Source organism: Narcine bancroftii, chromosome 7 (assembly GCF_036971445.1).
Source record: "Narcine bancroftii isolate sNarBan1 chromosome 7, sNarBan1.hap1, whole genome shotgun sequence".
Lineage (NCBI taxonomy): Eukaryota > Metazoa > Chordata > Chondrichthyes > Torpediniformes > Narcinidae > Narcine > Narcine bancroftii.
Genome location: NC_091475.1, coordinates 75,769,734 through 75,796,985, shown reverse-complemented (window position 1 = coordinate 75,796,985; position 27,252 = coordinate 75,769,734). Strand labels below are relative to the sequence as shown.

General features: G+C 41.5%; 1 protein-coding gene across 7 annotated transcripts in view; it reads left to right on the top strand.

The window, feature by feature from the left end:
• abcc4 (ATP binding cassette subfamily C member 4 (PEL blood group)) overlaps positions 1-27,252 on the top strand; it is a 394,241-nt gene that overhangs the window by 176,705 nt on the left and 190,284 nt on the right. For all 7 annotated transcript variants that reach the window (XR_011341954.1, XM_069890346.1, XM_069890349.1 and 4 more), the window contains one exon: positions 12,066-12,160. Coding sequence is in view for 6 of the 7 variants with exons in the window: in XM_069890346.1 (XP_069746447.1) it covers positions 12,066-12,160 (95 nt within the window). In the remaining variant the exon portion in view is untranslated. The remainder of the gene's footprint in view (positions 1-12,065; positions 12,161-27,252) is intronic.

Here is a 27,252-nt window from a genome sequence, read left to right as displayed (position 1 = left end):
CAGATGGTCTCTGCCTGCTCCTATTTCTTATGCTCTTTTAGTCTTACTGTACCCATAGCCAGCACTGTTTTAAACAAAATGTGGCCTGCTACATTCTCACTTCATGCATTTTTGATCATCGTGACTAAGAGCTGTTTGAACATGTAAAGATTTCTGCCATTATTATATATTTAACTGACATCTGGCATAACAGGCCAACTAATTCCCCAGAAATGTGCAGGAGTTTGCAGATGCTGGATGCTGGAATCTGAAAGTGAACACCCTCTGCTGAAGGAACTCAGTGTGAGAAAAAGAATGGCCGATGTTTCAAGCTGAAATCTTTCATTGGCATTGAACTCATTCCCCAGAACCAAATCTGACCTTGACTTCTAATCAGGGAATTTTTGAAATATTCATTTCAGAAAGTACTCATTGTTTAACTTGACTCCAATATTATTACAGTCAATATTTGGGGAATTGAAATCACCTAATTCAGCATTTCAAACTGTCCCTTTATTTTACTTTACCTCCCAGTTTAAGTGAGAGAGCAGCACCTCGTTCCAGTTCTCACCAAATAAAAAAGATTAAGGGCTGTTCGAATTTCTGAAATATGGATGCTGTGCACTTAGTGTACATTGCAAAATATTCAATAATTTTTGAACTTTTAGTTGTGTCTGTGGGTTTCATGGTATCTATTGCAGCACAAAAAATTATTGTTAAATCTGATGCAGGGGAATGTTGTCAAGTGACAAAAATCTAAACTGGTTGTTAAAGTCTGCATGTGGAATAGGCATGGTACAAAGTACTTTGGGACATAAAAAGTACTTTTACTTCGGTGATTCATTTCTTTATTATATTTTCATAAATCCCTCTGTTGTCCCACCAACGGCAGAGTGAGATTTATGATTATTTTTATCTGTATTTTAAATCATTTAATATTTATCATGGGATGGTGACTGTTTTAATACATTTGGTGAAGATTACAGAACAAATAGGGCAGCACAGTTAGCAAAGAGAGCAGAATGGTTGGCATAGATGCGGTACGGTTAGTGTAGTGGTTAGCGCAATGTTGTTACAGAACCAGCGATCCAGGTTTGAATCCAGTGCTATCTGTAGGGAGTTTGTACATTCTCCCCCTGTCTTGGGTTTCCACTGGGTGCTCTGGTGGTTTATTCCCACCCTTCAAAATATTTGAGGGATGTAGGTTAATTGGGTGTATTTGGCTGCATGGGCTTGTGAGCTGGAAGGGCCTGTTACCGTGCTATATGTCTATAAAAGAAAGTATGCCATTTGTACCATATATTTACTGTTGCAACACAGTGAAAAATGTGCATAATGTTTCTTACTGTTCTCTCGCACCTATATTTACAGGTTTTGACAATAAAACTGGAGGGAGCTGCAGTTTCTTTATAAGTGTTTGTAACTTCTCTGAATGAGGCTTTTCCCTTAACAAATGCAGGGAAGAGATCCTGTAGCAGCTTGACTCTGTTGTATCATGTTGCCTCTGACAAAGGTTCACTACAAAAGCCAAATAAACAAATTAAAGGCTACTGTGGAGCCTCATCCACAGCAAATTTCCCATTATTTGCACTATGCCTGCAAAGCATTCAATTGATTGAGGTAAAGAGGATTAGAAGGTCAGACCTAACGCCAATCTCATGGATCTTTTGTATGACATTGAAGGAAACCCTGCAGTACATTAGGTTCATGATAGCTGGCAGAGTAAACCCATTTCCTTACTAGTTTTTCTTGTAACCTATTCCTCTCTACCTTCTCTTAAACCTCTCTTTCCCCAATTGTATGGTCCACAGGAGTGATTTAAATGTACCTATTAATCTACCACCCTGCATGCTTTCTGGGATGTAGGAGGTAACCTAAGCATCTCGGGGTGGGAGGTGGGGTGGAGGGGGTGGGGGGGGGAAGCCATGATTTCTCAGGGAGAACTTGTAAATTTCATTCAGACAGCCCTTAAGTTTAGGCTTTAACCTGATCTATGGACTCATGGGGCAGTTGCTTGACTAACTGTGCCACTCAGCTGCCATTATCCCTTCACTTCTTTATGTTTCTGAGACCTGGACAACCTACCCCAGGCATCAAAAGACACAGGAAGACTACCACCAATGCTGTCTTCAAAGAATTTTCCAAATTAACTGAAAGGATCGCCAAACGAATGTTAACGTCTTCTCCCAAATCACTAATGTTACACTGAGATGCTTAGCTAGGCTAATCCTATTTTTCTGCGTGACCCCCATATCTCTATCCTGTCCAAATACTTTTTGTCCAATTGCTGTGATTGCACCTGACAACTGCTTTCTCTGGAAGCTCATTTAATTTACTCTCACCCATGGGGGGAAAAAAAACTGATTCGTGAAACCCACCTCCTTATGATGATTTTTCCTCTCACCTTAAAAACTTTGTCCTTCACTTTTAGACTCTTCAATCCTTGGAAAAAGACTAACTCTGTTTTATCTGTGTCTCACATAATTTTATATACTTCTATAAGGTCACCCCATTGCCTCATGTAGTCCAGTGAGAATAATCACTGCCTATCATATATCTCCTAACTAAAGCCCTCAATTCCAGGCAACATCCTGGTAAATCACATCTGCACTCTTCCAGCATGACCACATTCTTTGGTGACTGTAACTGCACACAATATTCTAAGCAAATGTAACCTGTACCTTGTACAGCTGCAACATGATGCCCCAACTGTGTATTCACTACTGATACGCTCTATCAATGAGTCCATATCCTTAGAGTAAGGATCAATAGGCTTTATTACACTTTCAACGTAGCTTGCCTGATTCCAAGTGCTTGACTGAGGACAGGTCAACCTTTATTCCAAGGTGACAAGGGGAGAAGTCACCAGTGTGGGATGGGTCATCTATCCATTGGCAGTTACATATTCTTATCACCACATTCGTCCCCCTCTTTTAAAACAAAAACCGCGCCGGGTTAAATGTCCTAGAGGCTCAACCAATCGGGTGGTCTCCTTTGCCTCAGCGACTGGCACAGTTCCACTAGTGGTACAATGGTTGGCTCCATTGGTGGTCGTGCGTCCTGATGCTGGGGAAGGAGGGTTGGCTCCTTAGGAGGTGGGGCTTGGCTGTATGTGGGGACAAATGTGGTGGTCAGCGCAGCTTGAGCAGGGTCTGGGGTGTAAGCCATGGTGGGTGGGGGTGTGTCCCTGACCTGCATCATGTTCCTGACGGGGGCAATATGGGTGAAGGTAGGACCTGGGTTGAAGGGGGTGTGGAGTGGGCAGGGATCTCTGGCACGTGCCAGGTACCAGATGGGGACTGTGTCCTCTTGGTCGTCTGGGTATACCATGTAGGTATTCTGAAGGGTTGGTTTGCAAGAGAAAATCCAATAGGTCGGATTTATGACCCCTCACATGTTTCCACAGCAGGACAGGTCCCAGGTGTTGAGAGCCAGGGTGGTAGTGTGGTTTCGGTCACCGATTTCCTGGGGAAGGAAAACGTGTTCATGTGGGGTTGAGTTGGTAGCAGTGCATAGCAGAGATCGGATGGCATGGAGTGCTTCTGGCCGGACTTCCTGCCAATGGGATATCGTTAGGCCCATGGATTTGAGAGCCAGGAGGACAGCTTTCCAAACTGCGGTGTATTCTCTCTCTACCTAGCTGTTTCCCCGTGGTACTGCTGCAGTTTGTCGCTCATAACAGAGGGCCCCCAATCACTGTGGATGTAAATATGCTGTAGAGCGCCTTTATGACGGTGACTGAGATCATGTCGGGACAGGGGATGGCAAAAGGGAACCTTGAGTACTCGTCATTGACATTCAGGAAATAAATGTTCTTGTTTGACGAGGGCAGGGGCCCCTTGAAATAGGTACTGAGTCGTTCAAAGGGGCATGTGTCCTTTATGAGGTGTGACTTGTTGGGCCAGAAGAACTGTGGTTTGCACTCCTTGCAGAACCAACAATTTCTGGTCAATGACCTGACATCCTCACTGGAGTAGGGAAGGCTTTCACGAAGTGGAACAATTTTGTGACTCTGGGGTGGCAAAGGTCGTCGTGGAGGGACTGAAGGCGGCCAAGATGTGCGCTGGTGCATGTCCCCTGGGATAGGGTGTTTGGGGGAGGTTGTTGAGCTTGCCTGGCTGGTATAGGATGTCGTAGTTGTAGGTGGAGAGCTCGATTGTACACCTTAGGATCTTGTCATTTTTTATCCCGCAATTTGGTATTGGACATGAAAGCAATGGCTTGTTGGTCCGTTAGCAGGGTAAATCTCTTCCTGGCCAGGTAATGACGCCAATGGTGTACCACCTCAATGATGGTTCGTGCCTCCTTCTCAACGGAAGAGTGGTGTATCTCAGGACCTTGAAGGGTACACGAAAAAAGGCTACTGGCCTGCCTGCCAGGTTGAGAGTGGCGGCCAGCGCAAAGTCAGAGGCATCGCTTTCCAGCTGGAACAGGATGGATTTATCCATGGCATGCATCATGACTTTGGTGATGTCTCCCGTGATCTGGGTGAAGGCTTGCTGGGTTTCTACTGATAAGGGGTAGGCTTTATCGGCATAGTTCCTTGCAAAGCAAACAAACCCACTTCCCCTTGACCTCTGTGAAAAAGTATTCATTTTCCCACCGTGTCTGAAACTTTTTGGCACTCCCTTGCTAATTACCGTCCCTCCATGTTTAATCAATTGAAGTAGACGTTTTTATCGATGAGTAACATTGCCTTGGTTGGTCTAGTGGTTGTTCAAATGGCAATGGTATCTAGTATTGAAACTAAGACATGCAATGTATGGTCAGTGCAATTTATTGTTAGACTATGTTCTAATGGACCATATTCCATTTTATTTTAAAAATTCACCTGGGCCACATAAAATTGGGCAATGGGCTGCAGTTGGCCTGGCGGCCAAAGTTTGGTAACCCCTGTTAGAGATGAATTTATTTTAGTTTATTATTAATTGAACTATGTTCAAACATGTGAATTCTATAAATTTAAATTCTGCCTAAGGAATTACTAACTTTGTTAAATTTCCAGCCAACTTCTTTCTTTTTATATTATTGAATTCATGTTCTGCTGTTTGTATAATGCAAGATTTTTATTAAAGGGGTTTAATGATGCAAAGCTAATGATTCAGAATGTAGCATTAAATCATTGGGAAAATAATCATTTTTTAAACACAAACTTACATTTATAACTAGTTCTTTTTATAAACACAGAAGATAGTTCAGACCCATTGCCTGCAATTTCTGCACCAGATGGGAATTTAAAGCGATCTTAAAGCCAAGTATATGGTATGTGCCTACAGCTGTGTGAGCTCAAGCTAATGATCGACTTCCAGCAGAATGTACCACAGTAATACTTGTGCATCTTCCAATGGGATCAGCGCTTGACGTCCTGCTTTGCGGAAACTGCCAAAGTGTTTAGCCTGGAAGTCAGCCTGAAGAAAACTGAGGTCCTCCATCAGCCAGCTCCCCACCATGACTACCAGCCCCCCCACATCTCCATCGGGCACACAAAACTCAAAACGGTCAACCAGTTTACCTATCTCGGCTGCACCATTTCATCAGATGCAGGGATCGACAATGAGATAGACAACAGACTCGCCAAGGCAAATAGCGCCTTTGGAAGACTACACAAAAGAGTCTGGAAAAACAACCAACTGAAAAACCTCACAAAGATAAGCGTATACAGAGCCGTTGTCATACCCACACTCCTGTTCGGCTCCGAATCTTGGGTCCTCTACCGGCATCACCTACGGCTCCTAGAACGCTTCCACCAGCGTTGTCTCCGCTCCATCCTCAACATCCATTGGAGCGCTTTCATCCCTAACATTGAAGTACTCGAGATAGCAGAGCATCGAGTCCACACTGCTGAAGATCCAGCTGCGCTGGGTGGGTCACGTCTCCAGAATGGAGGACCATCGCCTTCCCAAGATCGTGTTAAATGGCGAGCTCTCCACTGGCCACCGTGACAGAGGTGCACCAAAGAAAATGTACAAGGACTGCCTAAAGAAATCTCTTGGTGCCTGCCACATTGACCACTGCCAGTGGGCTGATATCATCTCAAACTGTGCATCTTGGCGCCTCACAGTTTGGTGGGCAGCAACCTCCTTTGAAGAAGACCGCAGAGCCCACCTCACTGACAAAAGGCAAAGGAGGAAAAACCCAACACCCAACCCCAACCAACAAATTTTCCCCTGCAGCCGCTGCAACCGTGTCTGCCTGTCCCGCATCGGACTTGTCAGCCACAAACGAGCCTGCAGCTGACGTGGACTTTTACCCCCTCCATAAATCTTCGTCCGCCAAGCCAAGCCAAAGAAAGAAAGAAGAAAGAAAAGAATGATTCAGAATGTAGCATTAAATCATTGGGAAAATAATCATTTTTTAAACACAAACTTACATTTATAACTAGTTCTTTTTATAAACACAGAAGATAGTTCAGACCCATTGCCTGCAATTTCTGCACCAGATGGGAATTTAAAGTGATCTTAAAGCCAAGTATATAGTATGTGCCTACAGCTGTGTGAGCTCAAGCTAATGATCGACTTCCAGCAGAATGTACCACAGTAATACTTGTGCATCTTCCAATGGGATCACCCTCAGTCAGCAGTGTGGCTGTAGTCTCTTTGTTCTGCACCAATCTGAGAGTAATAGCATCCCTAAAAACTGTACTGGCTCCATGGCACCAAGGCAGCAGCAGCGTACTTGGAGTAGAGTGAGGCTGCAGGACAGAAGGAGAGGGCCACTTATTTAAGGGAAATTCTCAACAGTGACATAAGTGCAAGAAGAATTTTCTGTCTGCAGCAGATCCAGGTACCTGCAGGATAAAGTAGAGATGATGATAGGGGGTGCCATGGAGTCATATAGCATGGAGACAGCCCTTTGGCCCAACTCATCCATGCAGACCAAGTTAAAATTCATGGCTAGTCCCGCTAGCCTGCATTCGGTCCACATCCAATTGTACCCAGTTCTATGGTTTCCTTTGTCAGCTCACTCCAGAAATGGACCAATCTCTCCCATCTCCCCTTGCACCTTAAACCTTTGCTCTGTAGTTCTCTAATCATTAACTCCAGAGTAAAATCTGTGAGCATTTACTTTATCTGTGTCCCTCATGATATATTTTTTGAAAAGTTTATTTAAAATTTTGCAAAATAGTACAAAAGAAATATAACATACATGAAAAAAACCTCATTCCCTCTACTCCCCCAGCCTCCAACCTCTCCCACACTCCTTACTATCCCTCCTTCCCTCCCCCTGGAGCTTAACATACAAAAAAAGGTATTGAAAAATATAAATACAGTGGGTTGAATTACAATGTAAATAAAAATGGTATTTTCATAACATTTAACTTCATACATTTCAAATATGGAGTCCACATATTTTCAAATAAAGGATAATTATTTCTCAAACTGTATGTAATTTTCTCTAAATACAAACATGATTGTATTTCATTATGCCACCTCTGTATACTTAATTCTACATCATTTTTCCAAGTTACCACTGTGCATTTCCTAGCAACTGCCAGACTTAAACTAATAAATGCAATCCGAAATTTATCTAAACGTGTTGTTAATGGATTCATATATCCTAATAAGCACAGCCATGGATCCATGAATAAAACTGTTTGAAATAAATATCGCAACAATTTAATAATCTTTTCCCAAAAAGATGTAACCTTTGGACATTCCCCACACAGAATGTATAAAAGTATCTATCTGGTCTCCACATCTAAAACATAAATCAGAATCCCTAAAGCCATACCTCTTCAACTTTTCCAGAGTTAAATATAACTGATGTAGAAAGTTATAATTAAATAAACTATAGCATACATTAACTAATTTTGTAACACTATATAAACATAAATCAAACCATACTTCCTCAGGAATGACCATAGCTAAGTCCTGTTCCCATTTATCTCTTACTCTCAATACTCCAAGCTGCTTCATTTTTGATTGTAATAACAAATACATCTCTGAAATAAACCCTTTCTTTCCCTTATCCATAAGCAATATTTCAGTCTTTGATTGCCTTGGTAATATCAATTCTCAACCAAACTTATGCATTAAAAAGTCACGTATTTGATAATAAGCAAAAAACGTATTTCGTGAAATCCCAAACTTAAATCTTCAATTAATACCAAACCTTTTGAGTCCCACTCCTTCAAATAAAGGTTATGCATTGAAAAAGGAATCAAATGATTTTGATATAACGGAATTTTAATTGAACATACTACTTTCGAACCACTTATTCCATATTTTAAATAAATGAGTTAAAACAGGTAACTTATATGTTTGCAAAAGCAATAAATTCCATTTATATATAAAATAATGTATTGACCTTTCTTGTATCTGATCCATCTCCACATATGCCCACACTGGTGGTTGGTCAGTATCAAACAATCTACTAATAAACTTCAATTGTGCTGCCTGGTAATAGTTTTGAAATTGTGGTAATTGGAGACCTCCCAAGTCATAAGACCACGGCATCAATACTCTTGATAATTTACCTTTTTCCATAAAAATAAACGTACCGCCTTATTCAATTCTTTTAAAAATTTCCCCGGTACCAAACACAGAATTGATTGGAATAAATACTGAATATGTGGATAGATATTCATTTTAACACAGTTTACTTGGCCAATTAATGTCAATGGTAAATACTTCCATCGATTTAAATAGATTTAATCTTATTTAATAAAGGTAAATAATTTAGACCCTATAGATTCTTAAATTCCTTATCAATAATTACACCTAAATACTTAATCTTCTCAGACCATTTAAATTTAGTAATTTGCTTACAATCCGAATAATCTTCTTCAGATAAATTTACTTTATATCCTGACATTGACCCATAATATTCAAATAATTCTAGTAAGGGTCATAATGAACTTTTGGGTTTAGATAAATATATCAATACATCATCTGCAAATAAGTTAATTTTATATTCACGTTGTCCAATGTCCCTCATGATTTTATAATGATCTATAAAGTCACTTCTCAATAGGCTACATTCGAGGGAATTTGACTCTTCCAAATGTGAGAGCCTGCACTTAATTCAGGAATGGAGAAATAAGCCATATCCTCACAAAATATATCAGTGTGTGTAGATCACTGGAAAAAGTTGTAGAAAGCCATTGGAGAAATTTGATCTGGAGTTAATTCATTGATAACAGTACACAATTTCCTTTGATTGTACATTCTGAAGCTGTGGTATGGCATGTGTTATCCAGAAACTGACCAGCCTCCCAAACACTTTATTGTTTCAGCTCCATAATCCACAGTTCAGGTTGATGCAGCTGGATATACTTGCTGCATATGTGATTATCTAGGCCACTGGAAGTATCCACAACCTCACACATGGCACCAGATATGCATTCCACTTGGTTAAGCTACCTCTTATTCTTTATACTAACAATTTTTAAGTTATTAAACAGAAATTAATAAGCAGGAAATATTGACGGGTGACTCACCAATAAGTTACCTGGCTTTTTCAGAAGCTTGTTGCGGAACCACTGGCAGTTTTGTGACCTGATCTGTTAGCCAGGTTCATGGCTCTACTTTTAGAGATTACTTCTTGCGCTTTACTGTCCAATTTAACCTTGTGTTACTTTACAGACAAGTAGAAGTATTTTAGGTTTCAGAAAGTTTTATCTGCTTGTTGCTTTTCCAGATTGTTTTTTGTGTACAATAATTAATTTCTGAAATAAACACTTAACTTTGTAATTCACAATTATTTTTTTCTCATTTTGCATTCAATGAAGCAAATATGCTTTGGTGTATCACACATTATCTTCCAAAATATTCAAAGCAGCTTTCTCTTGTAATGTTTCTTGGTTTTTTTTCATATGTTAACACTTTGGTGGTCCTTGGTCATTTTAAACTTTTGGTTCTTATACATTAATCTTATAGCTATGTTTGCAAGTGTTTCCATTACAGTGATCAGTGCTTTGGATTCTCCATATATCTTGCTTTCTCCTCAGTACTTTTCCACTGATCACTGATATCAATATACAATTTATGCAGATAAATTTGATGCAGCCTAGCACTAATAATAGCTGTTCTTCATTATGAAAAACAAAGAGTTTCTATGTCCTCATTCCTCCTCCCATCCCTCTTTGTCCCCATCCCTCTCTTTTCTCTCATCTCTCTTTCTTCCCCATCCCTCTCTTTCTCTTTTTCTTGCTTTCGTTGCCATCTCTTGCTTTTTACATCCCCATGTCTGTCTTTTAGTTATGCTCCTTGACCTCAAGTTCCACTCAGCCTCCTTCTGTTCTTCAGTCAGAAGCTCATAATTGTTAGATATTTGGTTTTGATACTCCTGTCCCATTTACTTCAATAGGATTGCTAGCTTGTGCATTGTGCAGAATGCAGCAAACAGCTCACAATGATGAAGTGCACCTATGTGGCATATAGTTAGGGCTCTCCCAGTCTGATGCAAGCATTGGAAACATTTTTAGAAGACCCAGTGGCATTTTGAGCTTGCCAATTCTATATTTGAATGGCTATATTTATAGCAGCATGCGGCTGCTTTGGTAAGCCTGCATATTGGAGTTAAGGGGTTGTTAAATAGAGCATAACCATACCTCAGGATCTGTCCACTGAGTAGTCACAAAAGATGCTCAGGGTTTGGCCAGGTTTGCCACAACCATCTGAATGTTGAGGCACTGGGAATATTTCCTAATGATGGAGGTCTGGGTGTAAATAAGGGCCAAAGGTCACCTTCACTAATGGACGGAGGACATCCCAGTATCTGATTTGCCATCCACTCATTTCTGATGTCAAACTAAGGGTAGTGCAGTTGCCTCAGAGATCCAGTGTTTGGATCCTAGTCTTTGGAGTTGTTTGCTATGGCTTTTCTTTGCTTTCTTTGGTCTCCCCTCACATCCCAAAGATGTACTGGTGAATAGGTTAATTGGCTCTTTTAAATGATTCTTAGTTGTAGATAAGAAGTAGGAAAATCAAGATGGAGATAACAGGCATGCAAAGAATTACTCGAGGAACTCAGCAGGATAGACAGTGTCGATGGGTAGAAATGATCGATTAACTTTGTGTATCAGATACCTGCTTGCTACCATGTGTCTTTGTTGGGTTAGATCAGTTGCTTTCAAACTGCCCCTCAAACTCAAATTCTACCTTAAGTATTCCCTATGCCATAAGTGCTTTGTGATTAGTAAGGTAGTTTGTGAGTGGAAAGAAAAAGGTTTGAAAACCATTGTTTTAATTGTACCCAATTGATTCGTTATGTGCACGATTTCAGAACTCCAAAGGAAATGGGCCAATGACAATTTTTCTCAAGCAAAATATTTCAGTCACATTTGAGTCTTAAGTAGTGGTTCTCAACCTTCCCTTCTCATTCATTGCTATCTTAAGCAATAACAGAGCACTTATGGCTTAGGAATGTGAGTTTAGGGGGCAGTTTGAAAACCATTGGATTAGATTGTTCACAGATGTATATGTCTTGCACCATGATGCATGCTCCTTGACCCAGCCTAAGTGCCCAATTGTTGCTTTATCCCAATGCCTCTATAATAAAGTGCAGTCAGTAATGAGTCCATTTAGCAATACATTGAACAAGTACCATAGCAGTTTAATACTGAAAAATAAACTCTGTTTGAACTTTGGAAATTGTTTAATACAAAACTATCATGAGTTAGTTCTGAGGATGTTTAGTATGTTCTTCTGATGCCAATATACTTCCCCCATCAAAATGAGTGTGGTGCTATGACTGTTGAACTAGGATTGTAGTTACATCCAAAATCTTCGATGTTTCCCAGAAGGGAAGAAATGTAAATGTTTCAGTATTTCACTCAACACTGGGGGAAGATCACACATGATAATATAAATAGTGGTTTGGCCTGATCGACACAATTTCACTCAGAAACACTTCCCTAAAAGATGGTAACAGATAATTTTTAAATCAGTTTACCTTGAGGTCAAATTTGTAAATAGCAGTTCTTGCCTAGTAATTAGTCTTGCAAGATTAGGGACTTGTTTTAAATAAATAAAATCTCGTACTGCCGAATCAAACTTTGTTAATGCTATAATCAATTTAAACAGTGTTCAGACTATTTACTTTAAATGTTTAATGACTTATTTCAATAATTGTGCATTCCATAGGATTTGGAGTTGCTTCAAGATGGTGACCTGACTCAGATTGGAGATCGTGGAGTTACACTCAGTGGAGGACAGAAAGCCAGAGTGAATTTAGCTAGGTAACTGCTGTTTATGTGATATCAAATCTTGGCTGGTTGAACACGAAGCAAATTATTGATTGTTAAAAAGTTATGCTTTGTTTTCACTAAGTGTAGACTTTTTAATGATAGCAAATTCAAGAACTACTTTATTATTAGACAAAAGATTTTGTAATTGGCTAAGCTCTACATAAGTACATCTCACTTGAGGATATTTCTTAAGGAACAAGATCAGATTACTATTGGGAACAATATAAAAATATAAGACACAGAAACAGTGTTTCACCGAACCATGCTGCACATTAAAACACACATAATAGACATCACAATATCAGCATATATAGACATAAAGATATAATTTAAAAAAAAATATATATAAACATTTTGGGATGAGTTACTTTGTTACAGGATTTTGGTTATAATCTCACAGCCTGTGGGAAGAAGCCAGTTCCCATCTTAGCAGTCCTGATTTTATTGCTTCTGTTTTGCCCTCTTGATGATGGTGGGTCAGAGATACTGTGTGTTGAATAGAAAAATCCCCAATAATTCTTTGAGCCCTATTTAAGCAACAACCCCATAAATGTTGCCAAAAAAGAAGAGGGAGATTCCAGTGATCTCAACCATTTTGATGTTTCTCTGTATTGGCTTCCGGTCCTTTGCTTTGCAACTACTGTACCACACAATGATGCAGCCAGACAGGGCACACTCAAATGTTCTGTAAAACTTTGTTAAGATTGGGGGCCAGCAGCCTCACCCTGCTCAACCTCCTTATTAAGTGTAGGTGTTGCTGTGCCTTTCTGACTAATGAAGAGGTGATGTGGATCCATGATAGGTTGTCCTTTATATGCACATCAAGGAACTTTTTTCTCTCCACTCTCTTCACAATGGACAGTTGACCCTTCATTTAATATGGTTATGGTTGATCCAGTCTTGACCTGATAAAGACTACCTGCATTCTCCCCATGCTGCTTGACTCTCTCATAGTTTCACTTTCTTTTTCAATATTTTTATTGGATTTTACAGAAATAGTACATAAGTAAAAGCCATTAATCAAAGGTAATACAGTACAATTTCCGATTATTTGAAATGGTCGGGGCTGGGCCTATGTCAGATAAACATTTTTTTTTTGGAGGACTGTCATTTTTTTAAAAAACTGCCCAGTACCTGGACCAACAGCAAATCAATATCAATGCTTACATAACGACAAACAAAAAGGGAAGGCCTTTTAAGCATTAAAATAATGTTTAATTCTCACCAAAATTGCTGGCCGCAACACCACCGCCAATAACCAAGACCTCATGATCGCCCCCGCTGATCCTGACATGTCCCCGCCACTGATCCCCAGAGGGGCTTCCTGGGCTGGTGGAACACTCACTGGCAAGTCGGCAGGCTCCTGCCTCCTCGGTTAGGTGAGCACCCGACACTCGAGTCCCCACTCTGAATCCTCCCCTAGGCCTACCACACACACGAATACCAGGGAGTCCAATGTGCAGTAGTAGGCTGAGGGGAGGCTTTGGAGTAAGCTTTGGAAGCTCCGCTGGGCCGAGGCAAGAGGGAAAGGGGAGGGGGGGAGGCTGCTCTCCTTGATGATGCCAGGATGAGGGATTTTTCTGACCTCTTGCGGTTGGGAGACAGTGGCATGCAACTTGAGATGGAAAGTTGGAGAGAAAAGTCAATAGGGGAAGGAAAGATAGAGGGGAGGGAGTTACCTAAAACAAGGCCAAATGTTGTTCTAATTTCATGTCAGGTGAATTTATTTTCAACCTGTGAGGTCAGTTCAGCTCCTGTAACAATATAAATATTTGGGGAGAATTTATAAGATTTTGAGTAGGTCACATACATGCACACATTTTTAAAACACATCTTATTTGAAGGAGTGAAGAATTCACATTGCAAGATCTCTGGAGAATGTAAGCACCTTTCACAAGTAGGTGTTAATTGAACTGATGTCATAAAATGCTTGACCATTGTCTTGCTGGATTATTTACCTAAGATAATAACTTGAGAAGAAGAAATAACTTGTTGTTTGCTGGAGAAGGTGGGGGTTTTGCAAGACATGAATCGCATGCTCTCTTTGGAGTTTCAGTTGGAAAAGAGAGTTAAAAGAGAGTTGAGTTAACAGCTCAGTCAGTCAGTCAGTGTGTGGGACACTGACAAGTTACTGAAAAGTGCAATCCAGGGAAAACTGTTTAAAACTGATAGAAGCAAGTTCCAGAGCAGAAGATGGCTGGAAGTGCTATCTGTCTGATGTTTCTCTTGAAATAAAGGAAGGAATGGAACTCTGTGGTAGCTTGAAGAGAGGTTACCATCTAGAACACCCTGATGGGGCAAGTTTCAACAGCGAGACCCTGAGGTAACTAGTGGTGGTACCTCAGTTGTGGAAATCCTGGGGCAACAAATATCTCTCTCTGCAAACCCTACAAGAACCTTCCTGAGCGGTAAACATTTACCTTTCAAGCACCAAGCCTGGTGAACTTTATACATGTTAAATTCTGTGCACAGTATGGTGATTGCCTGCAACCAGAGAACTTGGAAGAAGGAGAAATGAGAATGAACTGTGAACCAAAGAACTTTTCTTGAATTTACACATACATTACATACACGTGCGCTTAGAATTAGAAGGAGGTAATTTGGGTTAGTATAGAGTATAGTATAAGAATAGAGTTATTGTGGATCTAGATGACAAGCTATGCTGGTCCCAGCACTGATCCCTGCAGCACACCACTAGTCACAGGCCTCCAGTCTGAGAAGCTATTGTCCACGGCCACTCACTGGGTTCTCCCACACAGCCAATGTTTTTGAATATTTTAATATGAGATTTCACATCCAAAGTACAGAGTACCTATGGATAGATGTTAAAATTTTCAAAGATACACTACATTTAAAATCACCAATGCCTGAAGAGGGCGCACAAAATCAGTGAACCGGTGCGGACTCGAAAGGCCAACATGGCCTGTTTCCGCTCCATAAATGGTTATATGGTTATATAAGTTAAAGTTTGATTTTATTTTCATGTTTGAAGTTGATTAAAAATAACTTTTGTTTTGAAAGCCACTCGTCATGGTGAATGTCTATTGCTGCTGGGTTTTGGGGTCCTTTGGGCTCGTAACACTCCAAAAAAAATTTTGGATAAATGAGGATTTTGGAAAATCCGATTTCAGATAATTGGAATTTTACTGTATATAACACGGAATATACAGAATAAAACAGTTATATAAGAAAAATAAGCAAGTATAAACTTAATATCATAACTGTCAAAATGGAAATAAAAAGCAAGCATTTAAACAATTACAGCATATGGGTAATTGAAAAATATATAAAAAATAACTATTACACTGTAATACAAATTCTAATCCCTTCTGAAGTTATCTGGTAAGTACATATAATTTTACTATCATTAAAAGAAACCACAAACTCAAAACAAGATTGAAGTGATTTTATAAATTGGGAAAATAATTGATAAAAGGACCCCATAAACTTAGAAAATTTAAATCCGTTACAGGAGAAGAACATCTGATTTTTTTTCCAAAGTTAGGCATGCCATCATATTGGATAGCCATTGAGTATGAGTAGGAGGGACAGCATCTTTCTATTCTCATCAATATTGATAGTTCCACTCTCTAAATCTTCTCCATGAATATATTCAGTGACTTCACCTGCACAGCTCTGGAGATTCTCAACCCTCTGAAACAGAGGAGAACATCTGTTTTAAATGGGAACCCCTTATTCTGAATGCCTCCTTCTTCCTCTTATCTCCACCAGAGGACATGTCTCTCAGCATCCCCTTTCAATGATACTTTGTGCTCTATATACTTAAATGAGATCATCGCATTTTCTGAAACTCCAATGCGTCAATTGTGTTCAGCCTTTCTGAACATGTTATCGCTTTGACTCAAACAAGAACCAACACACTGAAATAAAAGATGAAAATGCTTGAACTCAATCAGTCAAGCAGCATCTGTGGAAAGAGAAAACAGTCAACATTGTAGATCAATGACGCTCACTCAGAAATGGAGGAACAATGGAGGGTTTACATTTTTCAAACCAAGTATAAGATAAAATTTATATGGAAAGGTTAAAAAAGATCAGGTGACAACTGAATGGTAGCATGGTATTTTAAAGAAACCAGGTCACCCCATGACTCCTGCCCCAGCTCTGCTGTGAAAATTAAACCATCCACTGCTCTCCCTAGTCTGAGGAAGGTCCATGAACCCAAAACATCAACCAGTTTCCTTTTCCACAGATGGACCTTGACTTGCTGAATTATTCCAGCTTTTCTGTTTGTTTTCCTTGTTCATGGTGGTACGGTTGCTGTGGCGGTTAGTGCAACGCGTTTACAGCGCCAGCGATGGGGACCAGGGTTTGAATCGCTGTCTGTAAGGAGTTTGTATGTTCTCCCCATGTCTGTGTGGGTTTTCCCAGGGGGCTTTGGTTTCCTCCCACCTTTCAAAATGTAGCGGGAGTGTAGGTCAATTGGGTATAAGTTAGGCAGCACAGACTCGTGGGCTGAAATGGTCTGTTACCGTGCTGTATGTCTGAATTTAAATTTAAAATTAAGTAGTAATACATTAAAAATTGTATATAAATGATGTATTTCCACTTGGAATATATTATGACAAACTAAGTTGCCATGAGCACTGCCTGGCGTCCATAATAATAGGGGTAAGAGAAGCAAAAGAGAATACCTGCAAAGACACTGCGTTCTCGCAGCCTCTGCAGCTACAGCTTACAGTTCAAACCATCACCAACCCAAGCTCCTGATCCAAACCTCCGATATGATCAGAAGGTCTTCAGTGCCTGAGTCCTTTCAGGAACCCTTCTTGTCCTCAGTACTCTCTCGAAACCCAGTTCCGATACCTGATTCCCATTAGCTAAACTCAAGCAACCCACAGCCTGGGTGGCTCCTTCAGTCGTTAAGTCCCTCGCTGGTCCGCTGCTGTGGTCACTGTCCTATAGGATCATCTCCTATGCTTCTCTTTCGCAATGGAGTATGTTCTCCCCTTTTCTGATGCGCTGCACCCCTGGAACCTGCAACCCTTTATGGTACGCTGCATTAGGTCCTGCCATCTTGGTTGCAGGATTTTGGGGAAAAAAAACATCAGCTCCTTTAACAGGTCAATCAAAGCACATACAGAGCCATTGGGATTAGGACTGGGTGATAGGACCCTACGGGGCAGTGCTTTGTCTCCGTTCCCAGCTCTCTGGGTCCACACCAGCAGTAGTGCTTCCATTACTGCATCTCCAGCAGCGTTGGCATTTTTGTTTGTCATATTCAAGATTAATATTCCTGCCTCCAATGAAAGCATTTCATTCCTTCAGAATAGAGATGGATATTGTTTGAAATGTTAATTGTCATGTGTACTGAGATGCTATTATCAAAGTAAATGGACAAATACATCAATACAACAGGGAATGGAAAATAAAATGCAGTGTAGTGTTAGTAAGAAAATGTTCAGTTGAAATAGTGCCAGGTCATCATCATTTTACTAATGAGCGGTCAGTTCAAGTCTAATAATGGTGGGAAAGAAATTGTACACAGTGGTCCAGAGCCTTGTAAAGTTGTATCAAACCTTTCCTACTTTTATACTATATACCTCTTGCAATACAGGCCAATATTCAGTTAGTCTAATTACTTTCTGCACTTGCGTGCCAGCCCTTTGGATTTTTAAAGTTGGACCCAGATTCCTTAGTGTTTCAACATTTTTATAATCTCACTGATTAGACCATAAGATAAAGGAACAGGTGTAGTGCATTTGGCTGTTCAAGTTTGCTCTGCCATTCAATAAAATCATGTTGATCCAACTTTCTTTAAATTTACTTTCATGCCTTATCCCTATAATCTTAATAGAATTACTGATTAAAAATGTATTTTTGTCAGCTTTGAATATATTCAAATATATTATCTCCACTCATTTCTGATGCAAGAATTTTGAAAGACCCATGAAACTTTAAGAAAAACAAATCTTCCTCATCTCGGCCTTAAATGAGTGACCCTTTATCCTGAGATATTTAAGGAAACAGCCTCTTATCATTTACTTCACAGAATTTTATTAGATTGCCTCTTGTTTTTTTTAAACTATTACAAGTTTCAATCTTCTTCAGCATGATGCTGAAACAAGCCATGAAAGACCTCAACAACGAAGACGCTGTTTACATCCTGTACCGCACGGATGGCAGTCTCTTCAATCTGAGGTGCCTGCAAGCTCACACCAAGACACAAGAGCAACTTGTCCGTGAACTACTCTTTGCAGACGATGCCGCTTTAGTTGCCCATTCAGAGCCAGCTCTTCAGCGCTTGACGTCCTGCTTTGCGGAAACTGCCAAAATGTTTGGCCTGGAAGTCAGCCTGAAGAAAACTGAGGTCCTCCATCTGCCAGCTCCCCACCATGACTACCAGCCCCCCCACATCTCCATCGGGCACACAAAACTCAAAACGGTCAACCAGTTTACCTATCTCGGCTGCACCATTTCATCGGATGAAAGGATCAACAACGAGATAGACAACAGACTCGCCAAGACAAATAGTACCTTTGGAAGACTACACAAAAGAGTCTGGAAAAACAACCAACTGAAAAACCTCACAAAGATTAGCGTATACAGAGCCGTTGTCATGCCCACACTCCTGTTCGACTCCGAATCATGGGTCCTCAACCGGCATCACCTACGGCTCCTAGAACGCTTCCACCAGCGTTGTCTCCGCTCCATCCTCAACATTCATCGGAGCGACTTCATCACCAACATTGAAGTACTCGAGATGGCAGAGGCCGACAGCATCGAATCCACGCTGCTGAAGATCCAACTGCGCTGGGTAGGTCATGTCTTCAGAATGGAGGACCATCGCCTTCCCAAGATCGTGTTATATGGCGAGCTCTCCACTGGCCACCGAGACAGAGGTGCACCAAAGAAGAGGTACAAGGACTGCCTAAAGAAATCTCTTGGTGCCTGCCACATTGACCACCGCCAGTGGGCTGATCTCGCCTCAAACCGTGCATCTTGCGCCTCACAGTTCGGCGGGCAGCAACCTCCTTTTGAAGAAGACCGCAGAGCCCACCTCACTGACAAAAAACAAAGGAGGAAAAACCCAACACCCAACCCCAACCAACCAATTTTCCCTTGCAACCACTGCAACCGTGTCTGCCTGTCCCGCATCAGACTTGTCAGCCACAAACGAGCCTGCAGTTGACGTGGACATTACCCCTCCATTAATATTCGTCCACGAAGCCAAGCCAAAGAAAACAGTGGTTTTCAACCTTTTTTGTTCCACCCACTTACCACCTTACTAATCACAAAGCACCTATGGCATAGGGATTACTTTAAATGGTAAGTGAGTGGAACGAAAAAGGTTGAGAACCACTGTTGGAGTCAAGGGTGTAATTCCATTTGTCTGCATTTGTCCCATATACCACTAGATCTTTGCTATCCATACACCTGTCTAGCAGTGTTAAGTGTAATTCCTTGGTACAAAAGTCATAATTTTGTTAGCCTTCTTGATTACATGGTGCAGAAATTTAAGGTTTTATGCAGCAGTTCCCACAAGTGTCTTTGTGCTGCAGATTAAAGCGTTTGGCTGATTTTCTGCTTTATTCCTGATTCCAAAGTGAGCAACTTCTTTTATTCTCCTACATGATATTGCATATGCCATTTTATTGCCTATTATTTTATAGTATGTTCTCCCCAAACTTGTTTCCCTTCTACTTTTGTATTATTCATAAATTTGCTTACATTCATTTAAGTGCAATTTTATTGTCACGTGTACCAAGTTGTGGAGATGCAGGTTTTGCAAGCTAACCAGCAAGACATCCCATATACAGTGCTCTCCATAATATTTGGACAAAGCCATTTTTCTTTCCTTTATTAGTCAATTGTCCAATCAACTAACAGTTGATTGGGCAATCGAATTCATCAATTGAAGGGCAGTCGAGATTAAGTGACCCAAACATCATTATAAAAGTGAGGGATTATGTAGCGGAGCAGTCTTCAACAGAGTGGGCTGAGTCAGAGAGGAAGGAATCTAATGTCAGTGGGGAAGAAGCTGTCCTTGTGCCATTGTGTGCTCGTCTTTAGGGTCCTGTACTTTTTCACGATGGTTGTAGAGTGACGAGAGCATGGCCTGGGTGGTGGGAGGTCTTTGAGAATAGAGACTGCTTTTTTAAGCCACCACCTTAAATGGAGTGAAGTCTGGTACCTGTGTTGTCACAGGCTGAGTTAATTCTGGAGTTGATTCTTCTGAGAGTTGGAGCCTCCATACCAGGCAGTGATGCATCCAGCCAAAATGCTCTCCACTGTACACCTGTAGAAGTTTACGAGAGCCTTTGGTGACATACCGAATCTTCTCTGACACATCACAAAATATAGCTGCTGGCTATACTTTGTGATTGTATCAACATGGAGGCTCCAGGACAGATCGTCGGAGATGTTGACATCTAGAAATTTGAAGTTCTTGATATTCTCCACTACTGAGCCCTTGATGAGGTCTGGGTCGTGTTCCCCTGACTTCCTTCTGAAGTCCAAAATCATCATCTTGGATTTGCAAATGTTGAGCATGTGGCGAAGCACATCGCGATGCAGGCGAACTGGCTCCGCGTATGTCATGGCTGCAGCAGCAAAGCGGCCGCATCAAGATGGCGCCTCTGTGAGCAAGATGCACTCAGCTGCATTGTTACATCATTGCCGATGCAGAGGCAGGACTTGTTGGCTGCTTTATAAGGGGCAGCGTGGGTTTTAAAAAAAAACGTTAGAAGTGAAACTGACTCACAGTGTGTAGTCTCGTTTATTTTGCTCCCTCTCTGTAGCTACCACTACATTTGGTGACCCTGATGAGTCCAGACGATTCTGGACTCTACATCATGGTCACTGAAACATTCAACGCAGTAGCCATGAAATTACAAACCTTCTGGTCACTTCGCCCACACACTTGGTTCGGGCAAGCAAAAATGCATTTCCACCTCCGGCAGATCTCCTCCAACTCGACAGCATTCTACCTCATTGTCAGCTCCCTCGACCAAGAGACCGCAGTCAGGCTGGACGACCTGATACATGACCCCCCCTGAAGAAGGTAAATACCCAGCTCTCAAAAAGCTCCTCTTGAGTACTTTTGGCCTGTCCAGATGACAGAGCGCTACCAGACTCATGAACCTAGATGGCCTAGGAGACAGAGCACCATCCACCCTCATGGATGAAATGCTTGCGTTAGCAGAGGGCCACAAGCTGTGCCTTATGTTTGAGCAGATGACATTCAGCTGCTGTTGGTGGATGAGGATTTCCAGGACCCATGCAAGGTCGCAGCCAGAGCAGACATCCTGTGGTGCACCAAATGCAAAAGTGAGTCTGTCATGAACCAGATGTTGTGTCCCTGCCCCAACCGAGCACAACTGAGACACCAAACACGAATTGGTGCTTTTTATCACCAACGTTGGGGAGTATAGGCACAAAAATGCAGGCAACCCTGCTCGTTTCCGGAAAACAGCCAGGCCAGCCGCCACTAGTGGCCACAGTGGCTGGCCACATCAATAGCCTTTTGCACATCACTGACAAGGTTAGTGGCCAACGATTTCTGGTCGACATGGATGCTGAAACTCTGCATCATCCCATCAACTGCACTGGAGACACGAACGCGATCGCGTTCTGGACGGCAAACAACAACAAGTCCTTCGGCACGCACAATGTTCAAATACAGCTCAGCAACAGAAAGTTCTGGTGGAATTTCACACTGGCTGCGGTGGACACATTGCTCCTCAGTGCTGATTTCCTTCAGATGCACAGCCTGCTGGTGGATATGAAGGCCAATGCCTGGACCTTCCAAACTGTCCAACTTGAAGCTACGATTGCCCGCAATCCAGGCGTGGCCACGGTGAGTGCCCCTACGGACAAGTACAGCTGTCTCCTGGATGAATTTCTGGTTATCCTAAGGCTGCAATTCACTTCCACCATGCCACAGCATGGGATGCAACACCATATACCAACCCAAGGGCCCCCGCTCCACACCAAAGATAGTAGGCTTCCCCCAGACAAACTGTAATTGGCCAAAGAGGAATTTTCCTGGATGCAAGAGTTGGGCATAGTCCGCATGTCAAACAGTCCATGGGCATCCCCACTACACTTGACCCCAAGTTCTCAGGTGGGTGGCGGCCGTGTGGGGATTACTGCCGCCATAATGACTTCACCACACCCGACCACTATCCAGTCCCACACATACAGGACTTCATGGTCAACCTTCATGGCGTGAAAGTGTTCTCTAAAAGTCAATTTGGTGCATGCCTATCATCAAATCTCCATCCACCAGGACAACATTGGCAAGATGGCCATTATCACCCCATTCAGACTTTTCAAATTCCTCCACATAACTTTTGGTCTCAAGAACGCAGCGCAAACCTTTCAGCGCTTGATGGACGCGGTGGGCAGAGACTTGGACTTTGACTTCATCTACTTGGATGATGTACTCATCACGGGCAAGGATCACGAGGGGCACAATGACAATCTCCACACACTCTTCACTCACTTGTCGGACTTTGGACTCACGGGGTCAACGCGGACAAATGCCAATTCTGAAAAGAATCTATGCAGTTCTTGGGCCACACAATCACCACTAACAGGGTGGCACCATCAGCAGGAAAGGTCGCAGCCATATGCCAGTTTGCCTGGCCCAACACCCTCAAAGGCCTCCAGGAATTCACGGGTTTGGTTAACTTGTACAACAGATTCATCCCGGACCACTGTTCGCCATGATATTGGCCAAAAGCAAAACCCTAGCATGGATGGAGGAGGCTGACGCAGTTTTCACCGCGATGAAGAATACCCTGGCCAACGCCACCTTGTTGGTTCACCCCAGATCGGACGTACCCACGGCATTCACCGTGGATGCATTGGTGATGGCCATTGGGGACGTCCTTGAGCAATCCGTCGAAGGTCAGTGGAGGCCGCTGGCCTTTTTCAGCCGTCACCTGCGCCTCCCCCCCAACCCAAACTTAAATACTGAATGTTCGACAAGGAGCTCCTGGCACTTTACCTGGCTATCAAGCACTTTTGGTATTTTCTGGAAGGCAGGGTGTTCATGGTTTTCATGGACCACAAGCCCCTCACCATGCCTTTGCTGTGGCCAAGGACCCCTGCTCAGCGCGCCATTAATGGCACCTATCCTATATATTGGAGTTCACCACCACCATCCGGCAAGGACATTGTGGCCGACACACTCTCCTGACCCGCTATCCAATTCATATTTCCCGGCTGGCGCAGGCCCCAAAAAGAGGACAAGGAAACACAGGCCTTTCGCACAGCCATCACCAGCCTCCACTTTGAAGACTTCAGTCTGCCGGACACCCCGAACACACTTCTGTGTGATGTCTCCACTGGCGCCCCGCAATGGAGGCTCCCAAGTTTTCAAGGCAGTTCACGACCTCGCATATCCGTCCATAAAATCCACAACCCGCATGGTAATGAAGAGGTTCGTGTGGCACGGCCTGAGAAAACAAGTCGCTTGGTTGGCTCGCAATTGCACCCAGTGTCAAGTATCCTAATCCACTGTCATGTCAAGACCCTGTTCGACCAGTTCAACCCTCTGAAGAGGTGGTTCGAATATATACATGTCGACATCATGGGCCCGCTGCCCGTCTCCCAAGATGTATGGTACCTCTTCACAGTAATAGACTGCATGATGAGATGGCTGGAAGCCATTTCTTTAAAAGACACCTCAACTGATTCCTGCAGCAGGGCACTGCTCACGCATTGGATCACGAGGATTGGGATACCAGCCCACATAAAGACCAACAGAGGGGTGCAGTTTCCGTCAGCACTGTGGACACAGATCACAACGCTCCTGGGCATCAAGCTGCACTACACCGCTGCCTATCACCCACAGTACAATGGACTCATTGAGCGTTCCCACCACCACAAGAAGTCAGCCCTCATGGCCTGTTTAAATGGCCCCAATTGGGCGAACGAGCTCCCCTGGGTCCTACTAGGCAACAGAATGGCATCTAAAGAGAATTTACCGGCATCCTCAGTGGAATTGGTGTATGGCGCCCCGCTAACCCTGCCAGGTGAATTTTTCTCACCATCCCAAGACTCAGGCACTGAGGGGAAAGCATTGTTACAAGACCTGTGGGACAGGTTAGCCTCTTTTGCACCCCCCACCACACCCTGGACACCAGCCTGCATCTATCCTCAAAAACTTATCAACCACAGACTTTGTATTTGTCTGCTATGGTCCACATTCCACCCCCCACCCCCCCCCCCCCCCCCACCAATGACTTTTGAAGGTCCTGTACAACTAGGCAAAACTTTCACACTGAACATTGGGGGTAAGGAGGAACTGTTCACAGCGGACAGGCTGAAACCAGCACATCTGGACCTCAGCCAGCAGATCGTATCAGCACAGCCCAAATGCCAGAGGCAACCTCTGAAAGGCCTGGCCCCATGATGCGTTTGTCATGGCTGCAGCAGCGAAGCAGACACGTCAATATGGCGCTGCCAGATTTTGCATCCCTCATGGTCAAAGGGGCTGCGCATGCACACTCGGCTGTATCATTATGTCACCACCAATGCAGAGGTGGGACTTGTCTTTTAAAGCGCAATGGGGTTTTTTTAAAAATCCGTTGAAAACTAAACTGTCATCTCATTCTTTCACTCCCTTTCCATAGCTACTTCTACAAGCTAAAGGTTGTTGTCATTTCACCATTCAACAAGCTGATCTATCTCCCTCCTGTACGCTTCCTCATTGCTATTCGTGATGCTGCCAACAACTGTGGTGTCATTGGCAAACTTGTAGATGGCCTTAGAATTGTGCCTGGCCACACAGACATGGGTGTATAATGAGTAGAGCAGTGGGCTAAGCACACACCCTTGGGGTGCACTTATGTGGATAATCAGTGTGGAGGAGACATTGTTTCCAATTCTAACAGACTGGTCTTCCAATGAGAAGATCAAGGATCCAGTTTCAGGGCCCAGAGTTTGTAGCTTCTTGACCAGCACTGAGGGAATGATGGTGTTGAAGGCTGAGCTGTAGTTGATGAAGAGCAGCCCATATGTATGAATTGCTGTTTTGGAGCTGAGTGGAGAGACAGCGATATTTCATCTGCCGTGGAGTGATAGCGATGATGGGTGAATTGCAGTGAGTCCAAATCTTTGCTTAGGTACATATTTTAGCTACGACCCACCTCTCAAATCATTTCATCAGAGTAGGAGTTAATGCTTCTGGGCAGTAGTCATTGAGGCAGCTCACACTCTTCTTGTGTACCAGGGTACCCTTTTGAAGCAGGTGAGAACCTCAGACAGCAGCAATGAGTGGGTGAAAATGTCTGTGAACACTCCTCAGCATTTCTCCAGGTATATTAAGAGCAAAAGCATTGTAAGGACAAAACTGGTGAATTAATACATCATCTGCAAATAAATTAATTTTATGTTCTTTTTTCCAACTTTAAAATACCTACAATGTTAGTGTCTTGTCTAATTAATTCTGCTAAAGGTTTATTTACTAAAATAAACAACAAAGGAGATAAAGGACATCCTTATCTCATTGATCTAGTCAATGAAAATGTTGAAGAAATCTGTCCGTTAGTTACTACCCTAGTAGAGGCTTTTTGTACAAAGTTTTAATCCAATCAATAAATGTAGATCCAAAGCTGTATTACTCTAAAACTTTAAATAAATAATTCCATGCTTATCTATCAAAAGCTTTTTCAGCATCTAAGGTTAATATTAATGCCAATTCTTTTTTCTTTTGAGTTACTTTTATTAAACTAAACAATCTAGCAATATTATCTGCTGAATATCGATTTTTAATAAAACCTGATTGATCTGGATATATTAGATCCAGTAAGTGTCTTGTCATTCTGTTTGCTAAAATTTTTTCCATTATCTTATTTTCAACATTCAACAATGAAATTGGTCTATATAACTCTGTTTTCAATAAATCTTATCTTTTTTGGGTATTATAGTAATTATTGCATATTAAAAAGTTTACAGTGGAGAATGGGATTCTGTTATTTGTTTTAATATCTCCATATAAGGAGGCATCAATAAATATTTAAACTTCCTTTAAAATTCTGGTGGAAAACCATCTTCCCCCAGTGATTTTCCACTTGTTACTGAATTAAAAGCATTATTAACTTCCCTCATCGTAAAAGATGCATCTAATTTTTTTCTACTTTGACTACTTAATCTAGTCAACTTAATTTTAGACAAATTGTTATTTTGGATTCCTCTTTATCAACTTGAGACGTATATAAATTTAAATAAAATTCCTTAGAAGAATCATTAATTTTTGGGGGTTTATTTGTTATCTTCTTTGAATTCTTTATAGCATTTATCATTCTTGAAGCTTGTTCTGTCTTTAATTGCATGCTAAAACTTTGAGATCTTTCTCCCAATTCATAATATTTCTGCTAAGATTTTTCAATAAATTTTTTTTCCATTTTATACATTTGTATTGAATTATAATATTTTTCTTAATTAAATTTTTCCTCAAACATTTTTTGTAAATGTTTTCCGAAGTCTCAATCTCTCTTTCCAAATTATCTAATTCCTTTTTAATTTTTGCTGAATGACTTATTATTTGACCTTTTAAATAAGTTTTTAAAGCCTTCCATAATATGAATTTATTATTAGTGGATTTAGAATTAATTTGTAATAATTCTTGAATTTCCCTTACATAATTACAAAAATCTACTCTTTTTAACGATAAATTAAATCTCCATCTATATAGCATTGTTTCTTTTTCTGGAATTATACAAGACATCAAAAGAGGTGAATGATCAGAAATTATTCTAGCTTTATATTGTGCCTGGGTTATTCTTCCTTCTAATTGTGGTGATAGCAAAAACATCTATTCTCGAATAAGAATCTTGTCTAAAAAAATAAAACAAATAATCTTTTTCTTTTGGATTCAATCTTCAACAAATATCAATTAAATTTAACTCTTTCATCAAATTAAGATTCTTTCTAGCAGTTTTATTTCTAACAATTGATTTCACTTTTTTAAAATCTAAAATTAGATCTATACAACAATGAAAATCACTACCAATTAAAATATTTTCATTTGCTTCCATCAAATACATAAAAGAATCTTGGATTAATTGTTCATAATCTATGTTTGTTGCATATATATTGATAGGTGTCCA